Consider the following 23,641-nt stretch of genomic DNA (forward strand, 5'->3'; position numbering starts at 1 on the left):
CACGCAACGTTTTTTTGCAAGAGACATGATGAACTAGGAAGCATTCTCTCTCTGGCGCGAAAATTTTCATTCCCCCGAAAATTCCCCAAAAATCCCAAACCCTTCCGCCTCCTTGCCGAAGAAGCTTCGTGGTGGCAGCGGCGATCGGCGATGGTGTTCCTGCAGCGCAGCAACCCGCGGAAGCGCCCGCCGCCGGCGCCCACGCCACCCGAGCCGCCGCCGTCAGCGTCAGCGTCAGCGTCCGCGCCCGCGCCCAACCTCTCCGCCGTCGACGCGGCAGCGGCGCTCCTGGCCGAAGCCGGCTGCACGCTCCTCGTCCCGCCGCACCTGCCCCCATCCCTCCCGTCCCCGCCCGCCTTCGTGGCCCGCCTCACCCGCGACCTCGCCGCGGGCCCCGCCGCCGCGCGCCTCCTCGCGGGGCTCGCCGCCTTCGCCGACTCCCCCACGCGGCTCCGCCAGCTACTCCTGCCCTCGTCCCCGGGCTCGCCGACCAGCCTCGCGCGGGCGCTGCTCTCCGTCCCCGCGCTCCAGCCCGGTCTCCTGGGGCTCCTCCTCGACAAGCTGCCCGAGCACTTCGACGACGACGCGCTCGATGGGGCGCCTCTGCAGGAAGACGTAGGGAGGCTCATCATCAAACAGTTCCGCTGGCTTGATTTGCTTGTCGATGCCGATGCTTTCGTTGCCAAGCTCGTCGAGGTGCTCTCGGTGGCGCCGCCCCGGCTCAAGAAGGAGATCATCGGGTCCATCCCCGAGATTGTGGGCGACAGGAGTCATCCTGCTGTGGTCTCCGCCCTGGAGAATCTGCTGCAGGAGGACTCCCAGGTTGTGGTTGCTGTGCTCGATACTTTGTCAGACCTTAACCTCAATGCGCACTTGCAGGAGCAGGTGATTGTTCTTCAATCTCATTTTGTGTATGATGGTGTGGATTTGTTGGCCTGACTAATTGTCTTTGTGCTGTGGGAATATATGAAGGCGGTGACAGTTGCAATATCTTGCATCCGGACAATTCACGCGGACCAGATGCCACATTTGCTCAGGTTCTTGCTGCTGGCTGCCACACCAGTCAATGCTGGGAGGATTATATCGCAGATCCGCGAGCAACTCAAGTTTGTTGGTGTGGTGGATCCACGGGCCGCTCGGAGCAAGAAGCTGAAAGGGAAGGCATCAGCAACTAGCACTGATGGGGCAATCCTTCATGCCTTGAGATCGGGCCTCCGGTTTAAGAATGTAGGTTATCTTATTATAATCTGCAACTTATCTTGAAATACAGCACCGCCCATTGGTGTTTCATCTGGGTTTTGCTTTCTTATTGATGCAGATGCTTTGTGAGGCCTTCTTGAAGGAGTTGAAATCAGTTGACCACCCAAAGGATCACAAAGTGATCGATGTTTGGCTCATCATGCTCATCTACGCCAACGGTGGTGCTCTGCAGAAAAGTGCTGAGAAAATACTAAAGTCCAAGATCCTACAAGGATATATCCGAGAGACACTGTTTAACCAATGCATTCGTGGAAATACCGAATTAGTAAAGGTTAGTTCTTCAGTACCGCATAATCACTGTAGTATGACCATGTATGTTTGACTACCCGTGCTGACTGAGGCATCATTAAACTTGAATTAGGACCATTTCATGTCGTATCTCTCAGTCAGTGATTACCTGTTGGCTTGCAAGGAAGAGAAGGCTAGAGAATTTGCTACCTATCTGTTCACAGCTTTGTTTGAAGAATTCGATGATACTTTTTCCAGGCAAGAGGTACCTTTTTGTTGCCAACACTTGTGTTTGTTGTCAACCTGCCGTCAACATAGTGATAATCAGTAACTTATCCATATAGGCAAAGTGAGTTGACAATGCGATGTTGATTTTCGAAATAGTCAGTTTTCCCTATAATTCAGGATTTCAGGCAGGTTGTTGTTGAAGTATTGTTGCATATCACATATATTTGGAACCTGTTTGGCGAAATAACACTTGCTCAACTGCTGTACTGAATACATTTGTATAGGTCTGTCATATGAACATAAATTAATAGTCATGATATAAATCCTCTTCTGTGTAAATTTGAAGTGTGTTGGCAAGATCTTTGTGAATTGGTTGGTCATATGCACTGATGCTCACTCTAGCTTGCTTTGTGGTTTTGTGGTCTCTAGTAGTTGACCCATGTGTGTGTACTGGATAAACTCTAGTGCTGAATAGTGAGTGATTCAGGGAGAAGAGGGTGAGATGCGAAGACAAAGATGACTAAAGAAAGGATAGTATTGGGGAACTTAATCTCTTTTGAAGCTCTGGTTGGGATTTGGTTTTAATTGATAAGAGCATAACAGCAGCACTAGATAATTGTGTTACTGTTTGTGTCTACCTAGCTTATCTGTAAGTCCTTAATTTTGGAAGGGTTAGTTAGGAAATCACTGATATTGCTCTCTTTCGGATAGCTTTGCTTTTCCTCAACCAGCTGTCTCACATTTGAGAACTAATAAAGTTTTTTTTTTTGAGAAACACAGTACAAACGCAGACGCTCACATACACGCGCATACACTCACCCCTATGAACGCACACACGCACACCCCTACCCCTATGAGCACCTTCGGAAGACTGAGCCGGCGGATTGGATCTTGAAATTGACGAAGTCACCACAGGCGCCTCGCTGTCGACGGGAACGTCGCCTCCCACTGAATGAATATTCCGCCTTTATGAGACACACAGATGTCAAACCTGGGATTTGAACTCTGGTGGGCTGGGGGTACAACCACCCTCCTAACCACCCAACCTCAGGTTGGTTCTCGAGAACTAATAAAGTTATTCAGAGGTAATATGTGCAATTGTTGTGTTCACCAAAATACCACTATTGTGCCAGTCACACATCTGAGTGATGAGGTTATGTGTTCTCACTTGTCAGATTAGCTGTGGTAGTAGCATTTGAGGTGGTGGATGGGACAGCTATTAGTTTCCATCTGAAATTTTCTACATTTGTGTACAAACTATAAAGTTTATGCAGATTTTCATCTGTCTGTGAGGAGATTTATCCAGTTTCTTGGTGCATAGATCAGTTTTGCTTATGTTATCCTGTTTTCTATCATTTCTATGTTTTGTCTTCATTTGCTAATGCCCCCACAATTTTGTGCAGCTCATAGGCTCATTGATAACTCATATAGGTTCTGGGGTCAGCTATGAAGTTTCTTCTGCTTTGGATATTATGATTTCTCTGACGTCCAACCACTCTGAGGAACTGATCCCTATAGCTTCACATATAACTGGTATTGTTCTGTCTCACGTCTTATGTCTTTAGTGCTTGTCATTGTCAAATAATCTGAATTGCATTGACTTTATGACATAGGTATTTTAGATTACCTGGAGAGTTTTCATGAAGATAATCTTCGAAAGGTTGGTGAAATATTGTTCATTTATTTCTCCTATTTTTTCTGATCATAAAAAGCAATTCATGGAAAAAACAGGTTTATGAGATCTTCTGTAATTTGGCACTGGCTGCTGGTTTCAATAGTGGTTCAGGTGGCTCTTCTATTGCTAATGAACTTCTTATGGTAGTGAGAAAGCAGGTACGATCACATTTATGGTTAGGGTATCACTTCCATTTAATCTTCCATCTAAGAAGGCTGTTTACGTTAAGTTTTCTCATTGTTTTCTGTCTGCTTGCACCTTGTAGGTTAGCAATCCAGATATGAAGTATAAGAGAATGGGAATAATTGGTGCTCTAAGGATAGTTTCAGCTATTGCAGATGCTAATCCTGCTGTGAACTACTCGTCATCCCAGGTTTGTTTGAGCATGACGAAATTCAGTATAAATGTAACTTTCATGTTAAAACAATCATGGCAAACGATTCTGTTGCTTCTGACCTTATGGGCATATCAAATATACCTTTATATCTGAATAATAGCACTTACGGGAGCATCAGTAATAGCGTCACTTTATCATTAAAATTAGTCAAATACCTTGAATTCCTTGTGTTAGCATATTTGAAAGTGATACATATACATTATAAATCATGAAACATTTCACCATACTGATAATTAAGAGAATACTTTGTTAGCTGGATATTGAAAAATAACATGAACAATGTAGAAAATAGTACCATATGTTTTATGTAGGTGAAGCAGGCATAAAAAAATAAGTGCACTTGCCTGACTGAATTGTATGCTTTGTACAGGTTTTTCCTTTCTTTACTCGAACTTGCATCTTGTATCTAAAATAGTCTGGGATCACGGAAGCTACCTTTTTCTGCATTCATGAAATACTAGTGTTGCTTTGTTGGTTATAAAGTTATTTTGTTTGGCAGCAACCAAATGGTGAGGAGGCCCTGGGACTGCTAAAAATGGCTGTTAACTCCTGCAAATTTGTGACGATGCCCTTAATTCTTCTCTATGATGAATTAGCTGCTTTATTTGAGAGCACTGTTCTTCATTCTGCAATTACTGAGTGGTAAGTATAAAATGGTTGCTGCATGTGAAAAGAGATGGTCCATGCTTCTTCTTGTATTCTCTTTCCCTGCTTCCATGCAAGATAGCTCATTTCACTAACTGGTCTTTTCAGGGTTGGGGAACACGTTGCCGAATTTGACACCCTTTTTCTTGCTGATCTTGATGATGGACAGTTATCAGAAAAATATCTTTGTGAGAGCATTGAAGGTTAGCGAAATGCTTTGTCAGTTATACCATGGCATGGGTTTGTACCTATGTGTTTGACACAGGATGAAAGTGCAAGTGTAATTGATGACACATTGGTTTCAGGGGAATTGTGGATGAACTTGGATGGGAATATCTCCCCGATATGTGTAAATATTTTGCCTCTAGTGTCCACCTCTCCCCAAAAGTATAATTCTAGCTGAGTCATTATTTGTTTACATAATTATTAGTCTGAATATCACACTATAGCGGTTTACTTTATCACTGTTGTGCATGTTCATACTAGGTCCCAAGCCTGCTTGCAGATCCTTGCTTCTCAATTTTTACTTCTAACTACTGTAAGTTCCATAGCCTTATATTTGAGCATGTCTTCTTAATGGTCAAACTAACTTTCTTCTTGTTTGTATCAAAGATTGAGCGTAAAGGAAGTGAAGGCTCCCTTGGTGGAATAAATGCACTCCTCGGTTGTCCTTTGCATCTTCCCTCTGCCAAGGTTATACAAATTGCTTTCTAGAAACTTGAAGCGATATCCCTAACTTATTAAATATAGAAGAACACAATGCTTATAAATCTTAGTTTTGTTGCATTGCATTAGATGTCTTAAATGTTGTTCTGACCTGCCTTTGCTGAATCACAACACACGTAGCATGATGCCACAAATAAATTACTCCCTCTGTCCATAAAAAGCATCAGGGCTTTAGTTAAATTTAGTCCAAATTTCAACTAAAGCCCTGACACTTATTATGGATTGGAGGGAGTACAAATTTCTCTAAAACTGACCTACATGTAGTCAACAATACCACAATAGTTTCTCGTAGTAAATCTTCTGGGTTTATATAATCAGTCTCTAGTCTCTGCCATTCACAATTAAGAAAAATTAACCTGCAGATGTTATGTGTTTAAATGCATTTCAATGTTTTTGCCACATACAGATATATTATTGCAAATCTGTCACTACTTCTGTAATACGGAAAACTTTTGAATTTTTTTTAGTACTTTTAGAGAAAGATGTGCTTCAGTAACTGAATAAATGAATGAATCCTGGTTTTGACAACTGACAGATCCTGGATGAATCTAGATGGGCAAGCTTGTCAGAACTGGAGAAAAAAACAGTGTGTCACTCACTGTACTTTGCGATAAACTGGATTAGGGAGTTGGTATGCTTTGAATTTTCTGATCTTATTGACACTACGTTGCAAATTATCCTATATCTATATCTAAAATTGGTGGCATGATTGGCAGCTTAACGCTTTCAGCACACAAGTTGCGGCCAGAGTTGATAATGTGTCACAAAGAGTAAGGGATGAGACAGCAGTTAAACTTCTGAAGCGTCTGAGAAATCTAATGTGAGTATTTTCTTGAACACCGATGTGAATACCACATCAATACCTGTATAGATAATGCATGTTACTTGTACCGTACCCATCTTCAAACAACCAACCTTTCATCAAATAACTATTCATGGATGATTGATGGGAGCTGTTTTTGTACCGTTCCTTTAAAAATTCTGACTCAAACATGTCGGGATCTTCATCTGTGTTACTCAGTCAATAAATAAATATTGCAAGTCTGGAAATTTACATTCGATTACAATATTCTATTTCTGAATCCTGTCATTAGCTGTTTGCGTTAGATGTTAGAGAGCTTAATAAAAAAAAGGGAAAGATGTATGGCTTGAGATATGAACCAAGTTTTTTCATGTCTAATGCACCCTTTAGAATATTATGACATGATTGCTAAATGCAGATGACTATTTTTTGTAAAACTAATGCAGATTGCTTGAGAGCTTGCTAAACACCATTCTTAAAATTTATCCTCTTTCTCTACCTGAGCTGCGATATCTTGGGGAATATGCTGGGTCAGCTAGCACCAGTAAGTTTAACCATGGGAGGAAAATGGAGGAAGAAAGCATGGAGGGCCCATCTTCGAACAAAAGAAAAAAAAGCCGCAAGGACAAAGCAGCTTCAGATAAATTGAATTCTGATGAGAAGCTCAAGCAAAGTACGATACTAGATGCTTTCAAAAGAGCTGGTGTAATTATCACTCAAGAAACAAACAAAGCTTCTTCACAACCATTTCCAAGTAGAATGATGTCAAAGGATGCTGAAAATGAGGCTAATAATTCTGGTGAGCTTGGGCATGTAGATTTGATCGCAGCACCTGTTCAACTGGATATGCAAAGATTCAAATTCAGAACTCTCAATGTATCTTGCTTATCCTTAATAAACTATTCAGAGGTATGTATTAATTCTATTCGACTTAATATTTTCCAAAATTCTATTTTCGAATTCTCATGTATATATTAAACAGGCTCAGGATTCAACTTATTCATATCATGAATCTGAGGTACTTGATTTCGACTACATAATATAAATATTAAAGAATAGTGTCATTACTGAGGTGTTACTTTTTTTGTGAATAATTATTGAGGTGTTGCTGTTTTTGTTATTCAGCTACCTTTATATCTCTATCTTCTCCGTGATCTCCACAACAAATTAGATCATCTAAATCCGCAAAGCAAGCCGTTCTTTAGTACTTCTCAAGCAAAATCCACTAGTGCTCATTGCCAAAAGAGCATAGGAAAACTTCTCAGCAAAATACAGCCACTATTCTCGAGTCTAAGGAAGCATCTAGATGAAGCAATTTTGATGATCAAAGACAGTAAGCTTCACTTACCCTTTTCGGCTTCTAGTTCCTTTTATAGTGAATGATAGATGATATAAATGTATAATACGACAATGATGGTACACCCTGCTTTACTTTCCTTTGCTATGATTAATAACATAATGTGGCACTACTATTACTACTTTTTAGGATCAGATAGCTGCCCAGACAATTGGAGTTCATCTTCGGATTCAGCAGGAAACCCACACATACCATATGTGATGGTCTCCAAGTCTTCAATAGCCACTTCAGTATTTAAGGAGGTTCTTGGCTGCTACAGGAAGGTTGTAACATGAATATATTGTTTTCTTACTTCCGGTAGTAAAGGAGAATCAAATTGTAGCATTAACATAACATAATACCTTTTGCAGTTACTTGGCATTTCAGATCTATTGAATCAAGCAAATATGTCAGTTCTGAAGGAGTTACTACAGACTTTCCAGCCAAGTGAAAATTTTGATGACGATCTTTCAGAGTTCTGTCCACCTCTGGTGCCTAGTAATGTTGATTATCTGTACATTGGGGCATATAAAATGTTTGAGGCTATTATGGATCCAGGTACTCAGCGTTTGCAATTTGTGCTGAGAGTGGTAGAAGATTACGTGACCTTTCGCCTAATTCCGATACTATGTCTTACTGCAGTGTGTTTGTTCTCACACATTCTGGCTTCTGACGTGCTTATTACAATGCAATCAATTTTAAATTCCATTGTCGCGCTGTTGGAAAAATCTGTTGAATCAAATGGGAAGAATATGCACGTAGGATGCTCCAAAGAGATTATTCCCTTTCTACGGAAGCATCTTGCGTTATCAGCCCATAAGCTGCTAACTTCTGATTTTCCTAGTGAAGAAAGGGAGAATGGATCGCAGAGTAAAGTAAGCTATAACATTTTATGACATATACATGTGCTGGCGCCTATAAACATACACTTGTTTACTAATTCTTAAGAGGCTAATATGGTCCCATGTTTATTGCTTGTCAGGGAGATCTTATACCAAGGATATTACAAATATACCTCAGGAATAGTGAGTCGACTTCAAATCCGCTTCATGACCTTTCTTTGGTGTTGACTCAGGTGGTCCATCTCGACTTCTTGGGTCGTGCAATTAGAGTCCATATCAATTGAATCGTTTTTGTTTCACCTTAAAAGATTCATTGTAAGCATTTTGTTTCATAATTGAAGGTACCTTCTTCCAAAACTAAAAGTACTACCCAGGAAATGTCGCATGGTTTTCCAACATTGTGTTCTTCCACTTTGCACTCTTGGTACCGTGTGCTGGTAAGTATCTGTTGTCCAGAGCATTTATAACTATCAAATTCTTTCTTGTTTTCTCTTGTAATTTTTGGTGTACTAATGCAGCATGAGGAGAATACTGGAAATTTTAACAAGATGGTCAGTTGTTTAGCTAAGCATGCTATACTTTATTGCTACTACTCTCTTGGAAATTGTATATTTTTTGTCTCTAAATAGTATCCCTTGGTTTTTGAGCAATTTCTCCCCTTCTCCAGATCAAGCAAGCCTTGAAGACTAGATCACAATCAGTAGTAGCAGTGGAAAATGTTCTGGATGAAATTAGCAAATCAGTAACTGTGTTTGTTTCTCTAATATTTATGTGTAAGAAACATGAAAAGGTGAGTTGCACTGAAATCCCTCACGTTCAAGTACTAACATAATATGGCCACCTGATGCATTTACCCACATCGAAATGGTGTACTGCTCATGTATAAGACTGCTGGTTGAAAACGATGCATCTTACTCTGAATCACAAATATAGGTCGCGATGCATGGAATGGCAGTTAAATATGGTGGGCGATTCATTGATGCATTTCTTAAAGGTGAGGATTTATTTTTGAAAGGAATACGGTAATTTTAGTTTTCTTTTCTTAAATGTGAGGAAATGTTCGTTGATAAACTGTTACTAAATGTATTTGCCAACATGATAATATAGCTGGTGTATTCTTTTTTGCCTTAAACTGAAAACATGTTTAATTTAGTGTTCCTTTTTTTTCTTCTCTTTACTGCAGCCTTCAACTTTCTAGAGACACAATTTGGGCAACATGGTGACCCTATAGTTCAGATGGTAAATAGCTGTCAATCGTTTTTTATGATTTCTTTTTGCACCACTTAATAGCTGCCTTCTGTCTTGCCAAATTACAGTGTCAGTTTAATGCTACTGACGACCTAAACTGATGCAGATTAAAGACCTTCAGCAAGCAACAAGAATAATCCAAACTATATGTGCAGAGGCAAAGGTACAATCAATAATCTCTTGTTTTTTACCTGTACAATCAATAATCTCAGATCCATGATGTTCATATCATAAATTGTGTGCTCCTTGCTTAGAACAGTAATTTGATCTTCTATAGGGTAACAAGCGAACAATGATAACGAGCAAGATACCTGGTGCAAAGAGATCCATGGAGCGGTTCGTGTTCCGAGTAAAGGCCCTCCTTGCACACTGCTCTACCGAGGAGAGCTGCAGCATTGGTAAACTTTGCAATCTGATTTGCAATTTCTTAAGAACTGTTCTAGTTATACACAGACTAGTTTAGCTAGTTTACTTTTTTGTTGTTGTTGCAGTCAGCTTGTTACAAGTCCATCTCATTTTGGATCTAGGAGTTTCTATGCTTACAAAAGTGCCAATTTTTTTCTCCATTTTGTGATAGCTAATCTGAAGCACAAGGACTTGCATGGGCATGTGGTGAGCTCCCAGGTGTATGGCGACGTGGATGACGACCTAAATGATGCAGAGCAAGAACAGATGGATACTGATCCTGAAACTCCAGCCGACGAAAATGATGATAACATGATGGAGGAAGATGTGGCTGAAGATGCCGAGGAGGCAACTCCATTGGATGACTGACCTCATACGGTATCCATCTCTAAATATCTCCAGTCTCCTATATAGGCCAATCTTGTCCCCGAAATTTTACTCTTGGCATGTATGTATAGTACTACATTACAGTGCTAATTCAGAAATGTAGATCCCAGTTTCATCATGTTTTCCATAGAAATTGTGAGGATCATGCATACATATGAACACATTTCATGGAACAACATCTCAGAACATAGCAAGCAGTTGTTATCACTTCATAACCAAAACCACAAGAACATAACACTTGGGGAGGCACAGAGACAAACATGGCTGGGGCAAGGAAGAAAGGAAAGCCTAGCACTGTGGCATACAAGCACATCAGATGGCCTTGGCGGGCGTGGCTGCTGAGGCGGAGGAGAGATCGGCGAGGAGCGGCTCGTTAGCGGGAGGCATGGTGGAGTTGGCCGAGGGGGAATCGTCGGGATCGTAGTTGGGGTCGAGGGCGCGGTCCATGGCGCGGCGGCCGGTCTCGAGGCAGGGCTTGCAGGCCATCTCGATGGTGATCCAGCCCAGCACCACTGCCGCGATCGCGATCACGGCCGTCACCACCGCTCCCATCGGATCAAAACCCTCTCTGTACTCCTCTCCGATTCGCTCGTCCGGCGGGGATCTGGAGGTTGATGACGATGGACCGGGCAAAGAATGGTACGGTTACACGGGCGGCAGTTATTGGTTCGCTAGCCAGCTCGGGTGGGGGGTCGGCATGCGCAATCCCTATTCGCCGCCTATTGCGGGAGCGATTCGCTCCCGCTCAAGCGGCGGATGGGGTGGGCCGGCCCATTTAGCTCTTAGACGTACGGTTTTCCCTTTATTTTTTTGTTTTTTTCAGGGTTTCTCAGGTTTTTTCGGTTTTGGATTGTTTCTTTTTATGGTTTTTTTGTTGTGTTGGTTTTACTGGTTCCGAAATTTGTTCAGATTTATTTTTTGTTCTGATTTAAAAAATATTCATATTTGAAATTTGTTCGAATTTGAATTTTGTTCGTATTTGAAATTTGTTCAAATTCAAAATTTGTTCAAATACGAATTTTGTTCAGATATAAATTTTGTTCACTTATAATTTTTGTTCGACATAAATTCTTTGTTTTGTATTTTTTTTGATTTTTTATTTGTTTGATTTTGAATTTTGTTCCGTTTTAAATTTTGTTCAGATTTTGAAATCTGAATTGAACGAAAAAGAAAAGGAAAGTCTTAAACGGGCTGAGCCCATACGTGCTTTTCAATCGCGTCGGCCTAAGCGGAGGCAACCTTCCGCTCCGCTTAAGGCGGGGACTAGGCGCTCCCGTTTTCTTCGGTTCTGCTCGTTTTTTTCCTTCATTTTTTTTTGGTTTTGCCGATCGGTTCTTTTGAATTTGTTTTTTTTCAAACTTGGATTTTTTGAAATTTTCAAGTTTGATTTTTTAGATTTGAACATTTTTCGAATTTGAACAATTTGTAAGTTTGAACATGTTTTTTTGAACAATTTTAAATCTGAACATTTTTCGAGTTTGAAATATTTTTTCGTTTGATATTTTTAGAAATTTTAAAAAAAACTATCGAACATTTTTCAATTGGGAACTTTTACATTTTTGAACATTTTTTAAATTTGAATATTTTCGAAATTTAAAATTTGTTCGTTTTGAGAATTGTTCGTTCTGAAAATCGTTCAATTTTTAATTTTGTTCGGTTTTGAATTTGTATAGATTTCAAATTTTGTACAGAGTTTAGAAAATCCAAACCGTGCAACACACGTTGGACGCTGCCAGGCACCAAAGAGAATGAGAGAACAGCGATAGAGTAATGGGCCTGGCCTAGCGTACGTTTTTCTTGAGCGGAGCGAGGCTGGCTCCCGCTTAAAGCGGTGAATAGGCCCTCCCGTCGGCATGGCAGTGGGCGGACGGTTGGAGTCGAATCTACGGGCTCGCCGAAGTTTGTGGGCATGGGCCTTTTCTGGTCTGGACCCACATTTATTGCCCATTACTTTACTGGGCTGCTGACGGAAATTCCAATCTCGGACGTAGTCACTCCAAGAGGAGAGCTGCCTTTTCTCAAAAAAAAAAAAAAAAAGAAGAGAGGAGAGCTGCCTTCTCTCTAGAAAAAGTAGAGAGCTACCTTTTCTCTAGGACTGGTGATAGTGAAAATTATCGTATGCATGATAATACATTTATAATGCATAATATCATATGTTTAGTAACATAATCACATACTCACATCCTATTTTTCTCTTAGAATCCTGGTGCAAATACGTGTACAAAATCTACATACCGTATCATAGCATGACACTACTATTATTTCTTTATTCATTAATTGTTTTGTCGCATTAGCCTTTTGCCATAACATGATACTACATATAATACTTTCACTATGTGAGGTCATTACTAAGGGCATCTCCAGCGGCGCGACGCATTTCGGATGTCCGAAATGTCCGTTTGCGTCGCGCGGCGGACGCTCGACAGACCGTGTTTGTCCGCGCGTCCGTTTGCACCTAGGGGTGGCTCCAGCGGGCCGACGCATTTTCGCGTTTGCATCAATTTATGAAGTTTCCAAACAACAAAATAAGGAAATCAACAAAGTCATATTTATTACATTTAAAAGTCGACATGAAAATAAGATAGTATTTCTCTAGGCATGATTTTCATGGCCAGTCAATGTCCACTGATGCTCAATCAGATCCGTTTGCAGCTGTTTGGAGACGTTCTCGTCAGTGACTTCTACATTCCTATGTAGATAGTCCTGCCAAGATGAAGCTCCAGGAAGTGGCGCAACCAGCTCACCTTGGAAATCCCATTGGTTCTCATTGCGGCCATCAGGACGCTCGTTCTCAACGATCATGTTGTGCATGATCACGCAGCATGTCATCACCTCATGCATGGTCTTCAGCGACCATGTTCTTGCCGGGTGACGAACAATTGCCCACCAAGCTTGGAGCAAACCAAATCCGCGCTCCACATCTTTCCTGCAAGCCTCTTGCATCTTGGCAAACCTCCTCGTCTTCTCGGAGTTTGGATTACGGATAGTCTTCACCAATGTGGCCCAGTCAGGGTAGATGCCATCAGCAAGATAATATGGCTTGTCATATGCATTTCCATTGATCTCATAGCTCACCCGGGGAGCTTTGCCTTGCATGAGCCGGTTGAAAACCGGTGATCGGTGCAACACATTGATATCATTGTTGGAACCGGCCATGCCAAAGAATGAATGCCAAATCCATAAATCTTGAGATATGACAGCTTCAAGAATGACAGTTTTTCCCTCCTCATGCCCGCTGTACGCACCCTGCCATCCAAATGGACAGTTTTTCCACTGCCAGTGCATGCAATCTATGCTGCCAATCATTTCTGGGAAGCCTCTAGACTCGTTGATAGACAGGAGGCGCCTTGTATCCTCAACAGTTGGCTCCCTACAGTAATACTCTCCGAACACGGCAATCACGGCTCGGCAAAACCTGTACATGGCCTCAAGACAGGTGCTCTCACCCATTCGAAGATACTCATCGAATATATCCGCAGCCATTCCATATGGGAGCATGCGAATAGCCGCGGAGCATTTTTGGTAGGAGGTGAAGCCTAACGCACCTGTTGCATCGCGCCTGCATTGGAAGTAGGGGTCGTAGTTTCTGACGCCCCGTAGAATGACCAAGAACAGGTCCCTTGATATCCTGTATCGGCGCCGAAATTTTTTTTCCGGGAAGATCGGATCGGAGGTGGAAGTAGTCCTTGTGGAGGCGGGCCTCCCTTCCACTCTGTTGCGCGGCAGGTTTTTGGAGCGGCCCTCACAAAGCCCCGGTGCTGCGGCCCCGGGTTAGAGGTGAACTCGTGGATCATGGAGGCCGCAGTTGTTGCCAAAGTTTGTGTCGACTGATCGGACTCCTCGTCGGAAGAGGAGTCGACGACCTCCGCGCGGAACTTGTCCAACATCTGCCACATGTCCATCTACGTGGGTACAAACTGCGGATCAATGGCCGCACACGATAGCGCCGAAAACACGAGTAAGAAACCTACCGACGCAATTGACCGAACAGGTCGTGGGCGGCGCGGAAGGGCGGCGCAACCGGGAGCGTTTCGGCCGAAAACAGACGGCAGGTACGCGGCGGAGCACGCTCCTGCTCTCCCGCGCGGCAAGAACGGAGACGACGGCGACTTCTGCGGCGCTACGGCCGGACGGCGGCGCTAGGGGTGGGGGTGGTGACGTCGCACTAGGGCAGGAAAGAAGGGGAACAAGAAGCAAATCGAAGCGGTCGATTTCGCTGTCCCTGACATGCGGGACCGGGTAAGAAATGGAGGACGCTCCAAGCGACCGCCGAGCGTCTGGGCCAGGTTTGCGTCTCCGCGGACGGCCCGATCACTTTGCGTCGCCCCGCTGGAGCAGGCCCCAGACGCATTTCCGGTCACGGCGGACAAAAACGGTCGCTCAGCGACCGTTTGCGTCGCGCCGCTGGAGATGCCCTAAGTGACCACAAATAAGGTAAAACAAGCGGGTCCTCTCCTGCACGCCGAGCGCCCCACATGTGGGGATTACACACACTAGCACAGTACCCGTGCCTTGCTACGGGTTCTAGCAAAACAAACTAATTTTGTTACTTCCTCCAATTCATATTATTTTAACGTAGATGTATCTAGATAAATTTTAATTATAGATACATCTATTTTAGTGATAAGTAATATGGATCAGAGGGATTATTATTGACAATCAATTTTAATGAAAACACATATTTATTCATTTCAAAATTATATAAAAAACATTTTGACCACTTTGTATAATCTAGTATGAAACTATTTAACCATCCATGGTGTCGTCAATGACGAAAAACTACGGGCATTCATTTATCTTCGATATGAGAATTTACAATTCAAAGTTGAAATATACATCATGACCACTTCTGTTATTGTATGAAACCATTTAGCTATGATCCATCATGTATTAAAGTCCAGGTGTCCATTTAGCTTTGATAATTAGACCAACGCGTTTCGCTCATAACCCAAGAAGCAGAGGAAAACGTTTCGCTCTCGCCCCGCGTCGTTCCCCAGGGCGACGCCTGGGCGAACCCTAGCGCCGCCAGCCGCCGCCTCCCCTCCGTACCCCTCCCTCCGCCGCTGCCGTCAGCGCTGGCCACGGTGGCGGCGGGCCCCGGCGCCAAAGGGAGTCGGGGGGTGGTCGTGGCGACGACCTGTTGTGGCGGCTGGGGCGGCTGCTGCGGGGAGGCGAGCACGGCATCAGGGGCGGCGATCCCCTGGTGTGCGGCGGCAGCTGCTCCTTCCATGGCTTCCCGGCGATGGGGGGTGGTGGTGACTGCGGGTCTGGTTCCCACACAGATCCATCGTCGGTTCTCCTGACAGCGCGAGGAGGGGGCAGCGACTTTGCGAGGTGTGGATGGTGTGGTACCGGCGTCCAAGATCGCGTGGCGTGGCAGGCCCGATCTTTGATCTGGGTCGCGTGGGTCTTGGATGGTGCGTTCACCGATTCCTCCTTCGTTTTCGCTGGTTAGCAGATGACGGTGAGGGGGCCTGTTCATCTGTTTCGCAGTTTGAAGGTGGTGGTCCTAGGGTTTCTCTTACGCGAAGATGGAGACCTCCTGAGGCCTGCTCTCCTTGATCTAGCCGGAGTGTTGAGTTCCGGAAGGCGCCGCCGGCGAATGTAACAGTGCTTTTTTGCCTGGAGTTTGCTGGATCGGGTGGTATTTGGTCGTGCGCACCCATGTTTTTATTCCAGCCGTTTGGTTCTGGAGGGAGCGGCGCGAAGCTCTGTTCTGTGTTGACACCAAGTGACATTTTGGTCCATGGTGAAGTCAGAAGAAGAGAATATCATGAAGGCCGGATCGGAGGTCTAGCTAATGGGGAGTTAAGTCTCCGCGCTGTTGAGGGACTTGTTTGGTGTTCCGGGCTTCGCAGCAGTGGTATGCAAGTGGGGGCGGCAACACAGGTGAAGTTCAGAGTCCTACCTTTCAGGGTGAAAATCCAAGGTCTGGCCTTAACTGTTTGTGCCTGGCAATGACCTTGTTGGAGACATTGTTTTTGAGAGCGGGGACTATCTTCAGGGTGAAAACCTAAGATCTTTGATCGGGCGACGACGGCGCTGATGCACTGTTTCCTTCTTGGAGGCGTCGCTTTTGGAGAGTCTGTATTTCAGGTGTTGTCTTGGTGGTGGATGTATTGCTGTTGCTAGGCCTAGAATGCTGTAGCGGGACTTTTGTTTCTTAGTTTTCTTTTTTCTTTTTTGGCTGTGTGCCGTACTGCCAATAGGGTGTTGCGTTGTTGCAGAGGCTGGGTGTAATTGATATCTTCTGATATTAATATATTCCCTTTATCGAAAAAATGAAAAAGAATAACAACATGAAGATAATCTTGGCAATCACAGCATGTAGCAAAGCCAGCGGCCTGCGCGCAGCGGCAAAACACACACATGAAGCACAATCAGCAGCAGCTAGATCTGCAGCTAGAGCAAAGCATACAATCAGCAACAGCAATACACACACAACAACGGAGGCGCTTGCCAAAAAAGGGCAGAGGAGGCACTCGTGGCCTTCTCGAGCTCCATGAGCGGAGCTGGTCGCCGGCTGCTCTGTCTCATGTGGTCTCGTGTCTCTCGAGTGACCTATCTCCCTCAGCTAGTCAATCGACTCGGCGCACATTGCCTTCATAATGAGTTTTGGCCTGTTGGAAAATATCACTCGTTTCTTACTATGATGTCCGGCCTGGCGGCCTCCGAGCCGCTCTGGCCGGCTCTGTACACGGATCAAACGATACCGTCCCCGTCGCCGTCCCGGCAGCTACGTTGACGTCGTGCGGTCGTGCCCGACTGCTCGAGCCAAGAGGCGAGTGTTGTGTGCCGTCGACGGCACCAACACTCGCGGCCGTGAGCGGCGGCTACAATCGCCGGGCGATGCTGCTCGTGTACGCATGTAGGCGCATAACGTGTGCCCATGGGCCATGCCTGTGTTCAAGAAAACCAACAATGCAGCGCTGGACTTTTAGGGTTTAAACCACTGGATTATGTCCGTGTCTCATGACAGAGTCAAACGAGGACTCCTCTCCGGGTTTCTTCATACGGACGAACGACCTGGTCAGAGGAACAAGGGACGAACACCGATTTTTGTTATCGATCTCACTGAAGGATCCATCGGACGCGGGCTTCACGGGCGAACAGTTTTTTCTACGGGCAATGGGAGTCTCGATTTTTTTGATGGACGAAAATTTATTCCTTTTTTTTGACCTACCAACACCACCGATCCGTAACTTATTAGTAGAGATTAAGGGTACCTTTGGTTCATGCCCGCGTGAGCCCCGCCAAATTCCTGGCAACGCCAATATTTTGGCGAGTGATCCCCCCGCCCACGGATTGCCAATTGTTGGCGAAAATACACAGGGCCGCATGACCTGGGCTTGGGCTAGCCAAATTTTTGGTAGTCAACCAAGTGGCAGCCGACGGAAAAAGAATCCACCAGCATCCCCCACCTTCCTTGCGACATGGGTCGAGTATGACACGCTCCATGTGTCACAAAGGGAGAGGAACACCATTAACTTTTGCAAAGAGTAGTTTTTTTTTATTAAGACGTAACATTCTTTTTCTAATGATTGGAGTACTTTCTTGTTTTCTGTAGGAACAAGGGACATGAGTTCACCAATTCATGGGCGGACGCACCATCCCTGTTGCCCGGGCAGCTGCCCGGGCTTCGCTCGTGAAGCGACGCTGGTGTACAGAGGTTTGTTAGCGACAACGCATCCTCAAACGCCGTCCTGCCCGGGCTTTACTGGCCAATTCTTGGGCTATGCCTCCACGCCAGCCCATCATGGCCCATCATGGGCCACAAACTGAGCCAGGATTTATTTTTGTCTCTCACATTGGGCCAACTTTAGCTGGATTGCTGGAACATACCGATCGATTCCACAAAAGAGCTGGCTCCATTTCGGTATATCCGGGCAGAAGAGAATTTGGTTTGCATGATTACAGATTTGCAGTTTGCTTTTGTACTTCCGAAGTCTAATTTTAGCACTTCCCATTTCTCGAATTAGATGAATTTCGTATCAAGATATCTAGAATGAACTTGTAGTACTGTTATTGAACCTAACAAAAATTAGATTACAGAAATGAGGAGTTTTTTTGTTGATACAAGAAGTTTACTACAACACTAGGGGAGGGCCGGGCCTCTGGCCTTTCAGCAGGCCGACCCATACAAACCAAAATAAACATTTTTGGTGTCTAAAATGGGTCAGACAATTGGAGATGCCGTTAATATTTACTGGTGCCTATGCGGAAATTTTCAGTCCCACTTTGGCTTGCCCAGGCTTCAAAAAATTTCTGGATCCGCCTATGCACCAATTGACATGTCATTCTAAAGGAAAGGAAACCAACTGACACAGCGTATGTAGCAAGATAAATCTAGGCACCAGTCAAACTCACATCGTGCTCTGCTCGCTTTTCCCAAGTCTTATATATGCTGAGATGACTCACTGGATAGGTGCACAATATATGTATTGACCACCCAAAGTCCACCGTCGGCATAAAGTGCACACACATAGCACAGTTGAGTCATTGGAAGGTGCGCACACATATATCACTCGATCAACTTTGGTTACTTCTCTTTAGCCACTGACTTAACTTTCAGTTGAATCTAGTATCATGTGGTCTGTGGCAAACAGATCTCCCATCACCCATGAACTCGACGGCCCAATCCACAAGTGTCTTTGCTTCTTTAACCGCTGACTTAATTTGCCAATGGCAGGGATATATATGTATACGTTATCCAAGGATCGATCAAACTTTGAGTGGAATCGGTCGTGTGGTCTGTGGCAATCAGAACTCCTCACCCATGAACTAATAACTAGATAGACGGCTAGCTGTCAATGGACAAGGTTACAATCTCTTCCGATTGCAAAAGGTTGTTTCTGCAAAACTGCAACATTAACCTGATCTGGTGTTCCCCTCTACGTGCGTGCGTGGTGATGTCCGCAGTGACGTTTGTCCGACATGTGACCTGGGACGACCGACATCTTGCGCGATCCGCGTGTACATGCTGTAGCTTTGAGCCTTTGGTCTTGCTTGGCTTCCATTCAAGTGCGGGGAGACTAGCTAACGCGAAAGAAACTATATAGTGCACTGAACGAGTGAACGTACACAGCTAGCGTACGCAGAGATGCGTGTCATTACGTTGTTTTTCTTTCTCGGTTGGTTGACGTACGTGCACATCGATTGATCAATCGATCGATCGGCCTCTAGAGTTTGGAGTAGCATATTGCCCATTTTTTTTACACCATATGTCGACGACTTAGGGCATCCACAATGTATGTGTTGCCAAATCTGACACGCTACAGTTATATAGCGTGAATGCCAAATTGCTAGACTTGCCACAACGTGATGGTTCCCAAATATTTTTAAGATGGGACCCACTATAGGGAAGAAGTAAACTAAAATATCACCAATCTCTCTCCTATACTACCTCTCATCCTCACATTTCTCAACACGTGTACAGCCAACATGCAAACAACTATATTTTAATCCCTCATCTTAATTTGGCATCGGAGCAAGTAGGTGATCCGGTTCCCTCTTTTCATCATTTTGGAACCACCCTCACAATGTAAGGAACTAGTTCCAAAAGCCAAAAAGACAATTTGGAACCACTTTTGGCTATACATTGTGGATGCTCTTAACAGCCACTCGTTTAGAGCAATTCCAATAGTACAGTCAACTGCTGGCTATAACAAGATGCCATGTCACTTGTAGTCATCATATAGCTAACATGTACAATAGTTGGCTATACTAATGAAGTACTTTACTAATATATGGCCCATATTTCACTCTCACAAAGTGCCTAGAAGCACGTGCAAGAGCTGGCTATTGCATAGTAGCCCACCTCCCTTCTCTCTCCTCTTCTCTCTCTTCCAACTCATCTAAAATATATTATTTAATGCCTTATAGTCTATTGTACTTGCTCTTATACATGCATGGACTGTTCCTGTGGCTGGGCTGAAACCTAGCTAGCTAGGTCCGAATGCGCTTGCGCTCTAGGGAAACCATGGTTTGCGGATAAGCAGCACCTGGTTTTGCATGAGGCTTAGAGCATCCCCACTCGTTGGCGCTCCCCACGCCCAAATCCGGCGAAATTTTCGTCCGGATTGGATGAAGATTTGGCGTGGGGAGCGCCGAAGTTCCAGCCGTCCCCCCGGCAGGAAACCCCCAACCTCGACCATTTGACATATTTCAAACAAATTCAACATAAAATTTAACAAGTTGGGCAAACAAGAGGACGAAAATTGCTGAAACAAATTCGGCGATTACAGTACAATGTTTAACAAGTGGTGAAACAAATGAAGCACACAAATTTCACAATTTTTCAAACAAATTAAGACAGACTAGTTGGCGTCGGCGTTGGCGTTGCCTCGGAGCCTCCATATGTGCTCCACCAGATCATCTTGCGGCGGTGGTGCATTGTAGAGTCTCGAATCTCCTGGCGCATAGCAATGAAGGCGGCCCATGATGGAGGCACCTGGTGATTAGGCTGTGCAAGAGGACCCTCTCTCTCATATGGTGCTTGTTGCTCAGCCAGAGGAACCGGATGCTTTCGCTCATCTTCAATAATCATGTTGTGTAGGCACACACAGCAGTTCATCACCTCCCACATCTGATCTTTGGACCAAGTCATAGCAGGGAACCGGACGACAAGAAATCTCTGTAGGACACCAAATGCTCGCTCGACGTCTTTTCGGCAAGCTTCTTGTTTCTTGACAAACTCGCAAAGTTTGGGGGTGCTAGGGTTGGAGATCGTCTTCACAAATGTTGCCCACTTTGGATAGATACCGTCTGCAAGGTAGTATCCTTTGTTGTAGTGCCGACCATTGATCACATAGTCCACCGGGGGAGCATGACCCTCAACAAGCTTGGAAAAGACCGGGGAGCAGTTTAGGACGTTGATGTCATTGTTGGATCCAGGCATACCAAAGAAAGAGTGCCAAATCCAAAGATCATGGGTAGCCACTGCTTCAAGTATCACAGTGCAGCCTTTTTGTGACCCTTGTACATTCCCCGCCACGCAAACGGACCGTTCTCCCATTGCCAATGCATGCAGTCAATGCTTCCAAGCATCCCTGGAAAACCTCTAGCTTCATTTGTTGCAAGGATCCTCTGAGTGTCTTCGACAGTGGGTGATCTCAAGTAATAGTCCCCGAACACTGCTATGACGGCCCTGCAGAACCGGTAGAAACAATCAAGGGCGGTGGACTCCGCCATCCGAAGATAGTCATCTGCAGTATCACCGGGAGCTCCATACGCCAGCATCCTCATAGCCACTGTGCACTTCTGCAGTGACGAAAATCCAACCAAACCAGTGCAATCCGCCTTGCATCTGAAGTAGGGATCAAAGTGGCGGATGGCATACACAATTTGCAGAAATAGCTTTCTGCTCATCCTGAAACGACGCCGGAAAACACTCTCACCGTGCAACGGATTGTCGGCGAAGTAGTCGGCGTACAACATGCAGTAGCCCTCCAGTCGCTGTCTCGGCTTGCACTTCCGGCGACCTCGTGCCGACCCACCACGCCGACGAGTTGCCAGTCCGGCGTACATGCTTGCCAAGCAACCAAGGATCATCATGTGCTCGTCGTCTTGGGCGGCTGCTGCCATCTCTTCTTGCATAAGCTCGACGAACATCTGCTCCTCCTCTTCGTCCGAGTCCATGGCCGGCGAGGCAAATGGACGAACACCTGACGGGCGTGGTCGAGGCAACCCGAGCCGCGAGCGACGACGAGCAAGCAGGCCGGAAAACAGGCCGGCGGAAGAGCAGCCAGATAGGCCGTCGTCCAAACACGGCGGAATATAGGCAGGTGGGGAAGGAGTGGCGGCGCAATCTGGGCAACAAGCCGGCGGGGTGGTGCCGGCGGCGAGAGAGATACAAGGGGTGGGGGAGATTTTGAGCGATGTGGCGGTGGGGTTCGTGCGTCGAGTCACCGACAGATCGGGCCCTTCCCCGCTTTTCACTCGTCCGGAGTCCCCGAGAGCTCCCTGGGGGGCCGGGGGGGGGGGCATGGGATCGCCGGATGAATTTAGGCCCAAATCCGGACGAAAACGAGGAACCGGGGGCGCGACTGGGCCGAATTTCGCCGTCCGGATGGAAAAAACGCTCGCCGGGGGCCTCCTCGGGGGGACGAGTGGAGATGCTCTTAGCTCCAACGTAAGCGATGACAATTGATTCTTCTCACTGTTGCATGCAACACATGCACGGAGATCTCTCTGCCATGCATTACGTATAGGCAATGCACGTATGATCGGTGTATCCTACACAAAAGCAAAAAAATAAGTCAAACCAAGGTCAGTCTAGCTGCCTTAATAATTACAGTACATATATCTTCTACTCTGACTCGAGTCCTCCATCTGTGGCCTACCTACTGAAAGACAAACTGATCTTTATTGTTAGGGGTTTATGCATATCTCAGTCGGCCAGAATTTTCAAGTCAGTCATCTTAGAAAAGTGAATAGCAGTTTTCTGGAATAGCAGCTTAGAGAAAAGTGTAACTCATTTCAGCTATATTTTTCTGGCATAAGAAATACTATCATTGTACAAAAAAAAAGATAGTGCAACTCAGAATTATGAAATTCTCAGTCGATTGAGATATAGCAGATCCGTCCATAGTTTTTTATTACAGAATTCTTATCACTATCCTCTTGATCGAGAGCATCATTGCACCAGAGTTTAGGCGAGAAGCGTCAAAGTCTGTCATGCGGCGCAGGCCGGACTGTAGCGTAGGTACACACTATATATATAGAAGTAACATAGGCCACTCATTACAGAATCCAACAATGCTGGCCGCTTTGACATTCCTGCTTCATTTATGTATTTATTTCTGGCAGAAACGACATTCTTGTACATGTGGCCGTATACATGAAGCGATCAGGTGAGCGATCGATGCCCCGAGAAGCTGAAATAGAATAAGCGCCTATAATCCTTAGAGCGGTCGAAAAGAACCGAGAGGTGACACGTGGATATCGGCGTGCACGTGTTGGCACCACGTTTATCATGCTCGCCCGCCCATGCATTTCGAAGCTTAACTACTCACTAGTATTTCCTAGTTCGTTAGTTTATACTACGATTGCTTAAGGGCATCTCCAGCGACGTCGTGATCGGAAATATGTCTGGCACCACCTTCAGCGGGGTGACGCAAAGTAACCGGGTCGTTCATGGAGACGCAAACCTGGCCCAAATATGCATCTGGGATGCGTCTCCGGAACGCTACGTGGACGCGGAAAGTGCCCGCTCACGTCTGGCGGACGTTTTGTCTGGCCCACCAGGCAGTGACGCAGCGTCGATGCGTCTTCTCCGCCAGTACTGGCGCCGAGGTGTCGCTTTGGCAGTCTACGGCCGCGTTAATGGCGACGCCTCGCGTGGCGCGCGGCCGTCGCCTACCTCTGCGCACGTAGTAATGACGATGCCCCGCGTGGCGCGGCCGTCGCCCTGCCTCCGACCTATATAAATAGGGGCGCGAGCATCTCATCTCCTCCCCACTAA

The 23,641-nt window shown here is 45.3% G+C and overlaps 2 protein-coding genes across 2 annotated transcripts; one reads left to right on the forward strand and one right to left on the reverse strand.

Annotated features, from left to right (window-relative positions):
• The first annotated feature begins 9 nt into the window (after positions 1-9).
• On the forward strand, positions 10-18,784 carry LOC127333811 (uncharacterized). Its single transcript, XM_071826324.1, has 32 exons — positions 10-885; positions 973-1,227; positions 1,319-1,531; positions 1,622-1,753; positions 3,120-3,249; positions 3,330-3,376; positions 3,448-3,549; positions 3,657-3,764; positions 4,288-4,430; positions 4,542-4,636; positions 4,739-4,820; positions 4,920-4,971; positions 5,046-5,126; positions 5,695-5,790; positions 5,876-5,979; positions 6,408-6,870; positions 6,944-6,979; positions 7,087-7,294; positions 7,448-7,581; positions 7,669-7,855; positions 7,940-8,172; positions 8,280-8,372; positions 8,481-8,576; positions 8,658-8,690; positions 8,807-8,929; positions 9,073-9,133; positions 9,323-9,378; positions 9,494-9,550; positions 9,665-9,785; positions 9,965-10,170; positions 17,747-17,764; positions 18,460-18,784. Exons 1-30 carry the CDS (start codon positions 151-153, stop codon positions 10,159-10,161), a joined length of 4,473 nt encoding a protein of 1,490 aa, XP_071682425.1. The 5' UTR covers positions 10-150; the 3' UTR covers positions 10,162-10,170; positions 17,747-17,764; positions 18,460-18,784.
• Positions 10,363-10,731, reverse strand: LOC127333814 (uncharacterized). Its single transcript, XM_051360251.2, has one exon. The coding sequence runs from the start codon at positions 10,729-10,731 to the stop codon at positions 10,492-10,494; it is 240 nt and encodes a 79-aa protein (XP_051216211.1). The 3' UTR covers positions 10,363-10,491.
• Positions 18,785-23,641: the final 4,857 nt, after the last annotated feature.

The sequence above is a fragment of the Lolium perenne genome, chromosome 2, assembly GCF_019359855.2.
Source record: "Lolium perenne isolate Kyuss_39 chromosome 2, Kyuss_2.0, whole genome shotgun sequence".
Taxonomy (NCBI): Eukaryota; Viridiplantae; Streptophyta; class Magnoliopsida; order Poales; family Poaceae; genus Lolium; species Lolium perenne.

Bases quoted from the DNA above. Each gene is read 5' to 3' on its own strand.
- LOC127333814 (XM_051360251.2), bottom strand. From the start codon at position 10,731: ATGGGAGCGGTGGTGACGGCCGTGATCGCGATCGCGGCAGTGGTGCTG.
- LOC127333811 (XM_071826324.1), top strand. From the start codon at position 151: ATGGTGTTCCTGCAGCGCAGCAACCCGCGGAAGCGCCCGCCGCCGGCG. The intron at 1,228-1,318 runs GTAGGTTATCTT...TTATTGATGCAG, and splicing joins CGGGCCTCCGGTTTAAGAAT to ATGCTTTGTGAGGCCTTCTT. The intron at 6,871-6,943 runs GTATGTATTAAT...TATATTAAACAG, and splicing joins CCTTAATAAACTATTCAGAG to GCTCAGGATTCAACTTATTC.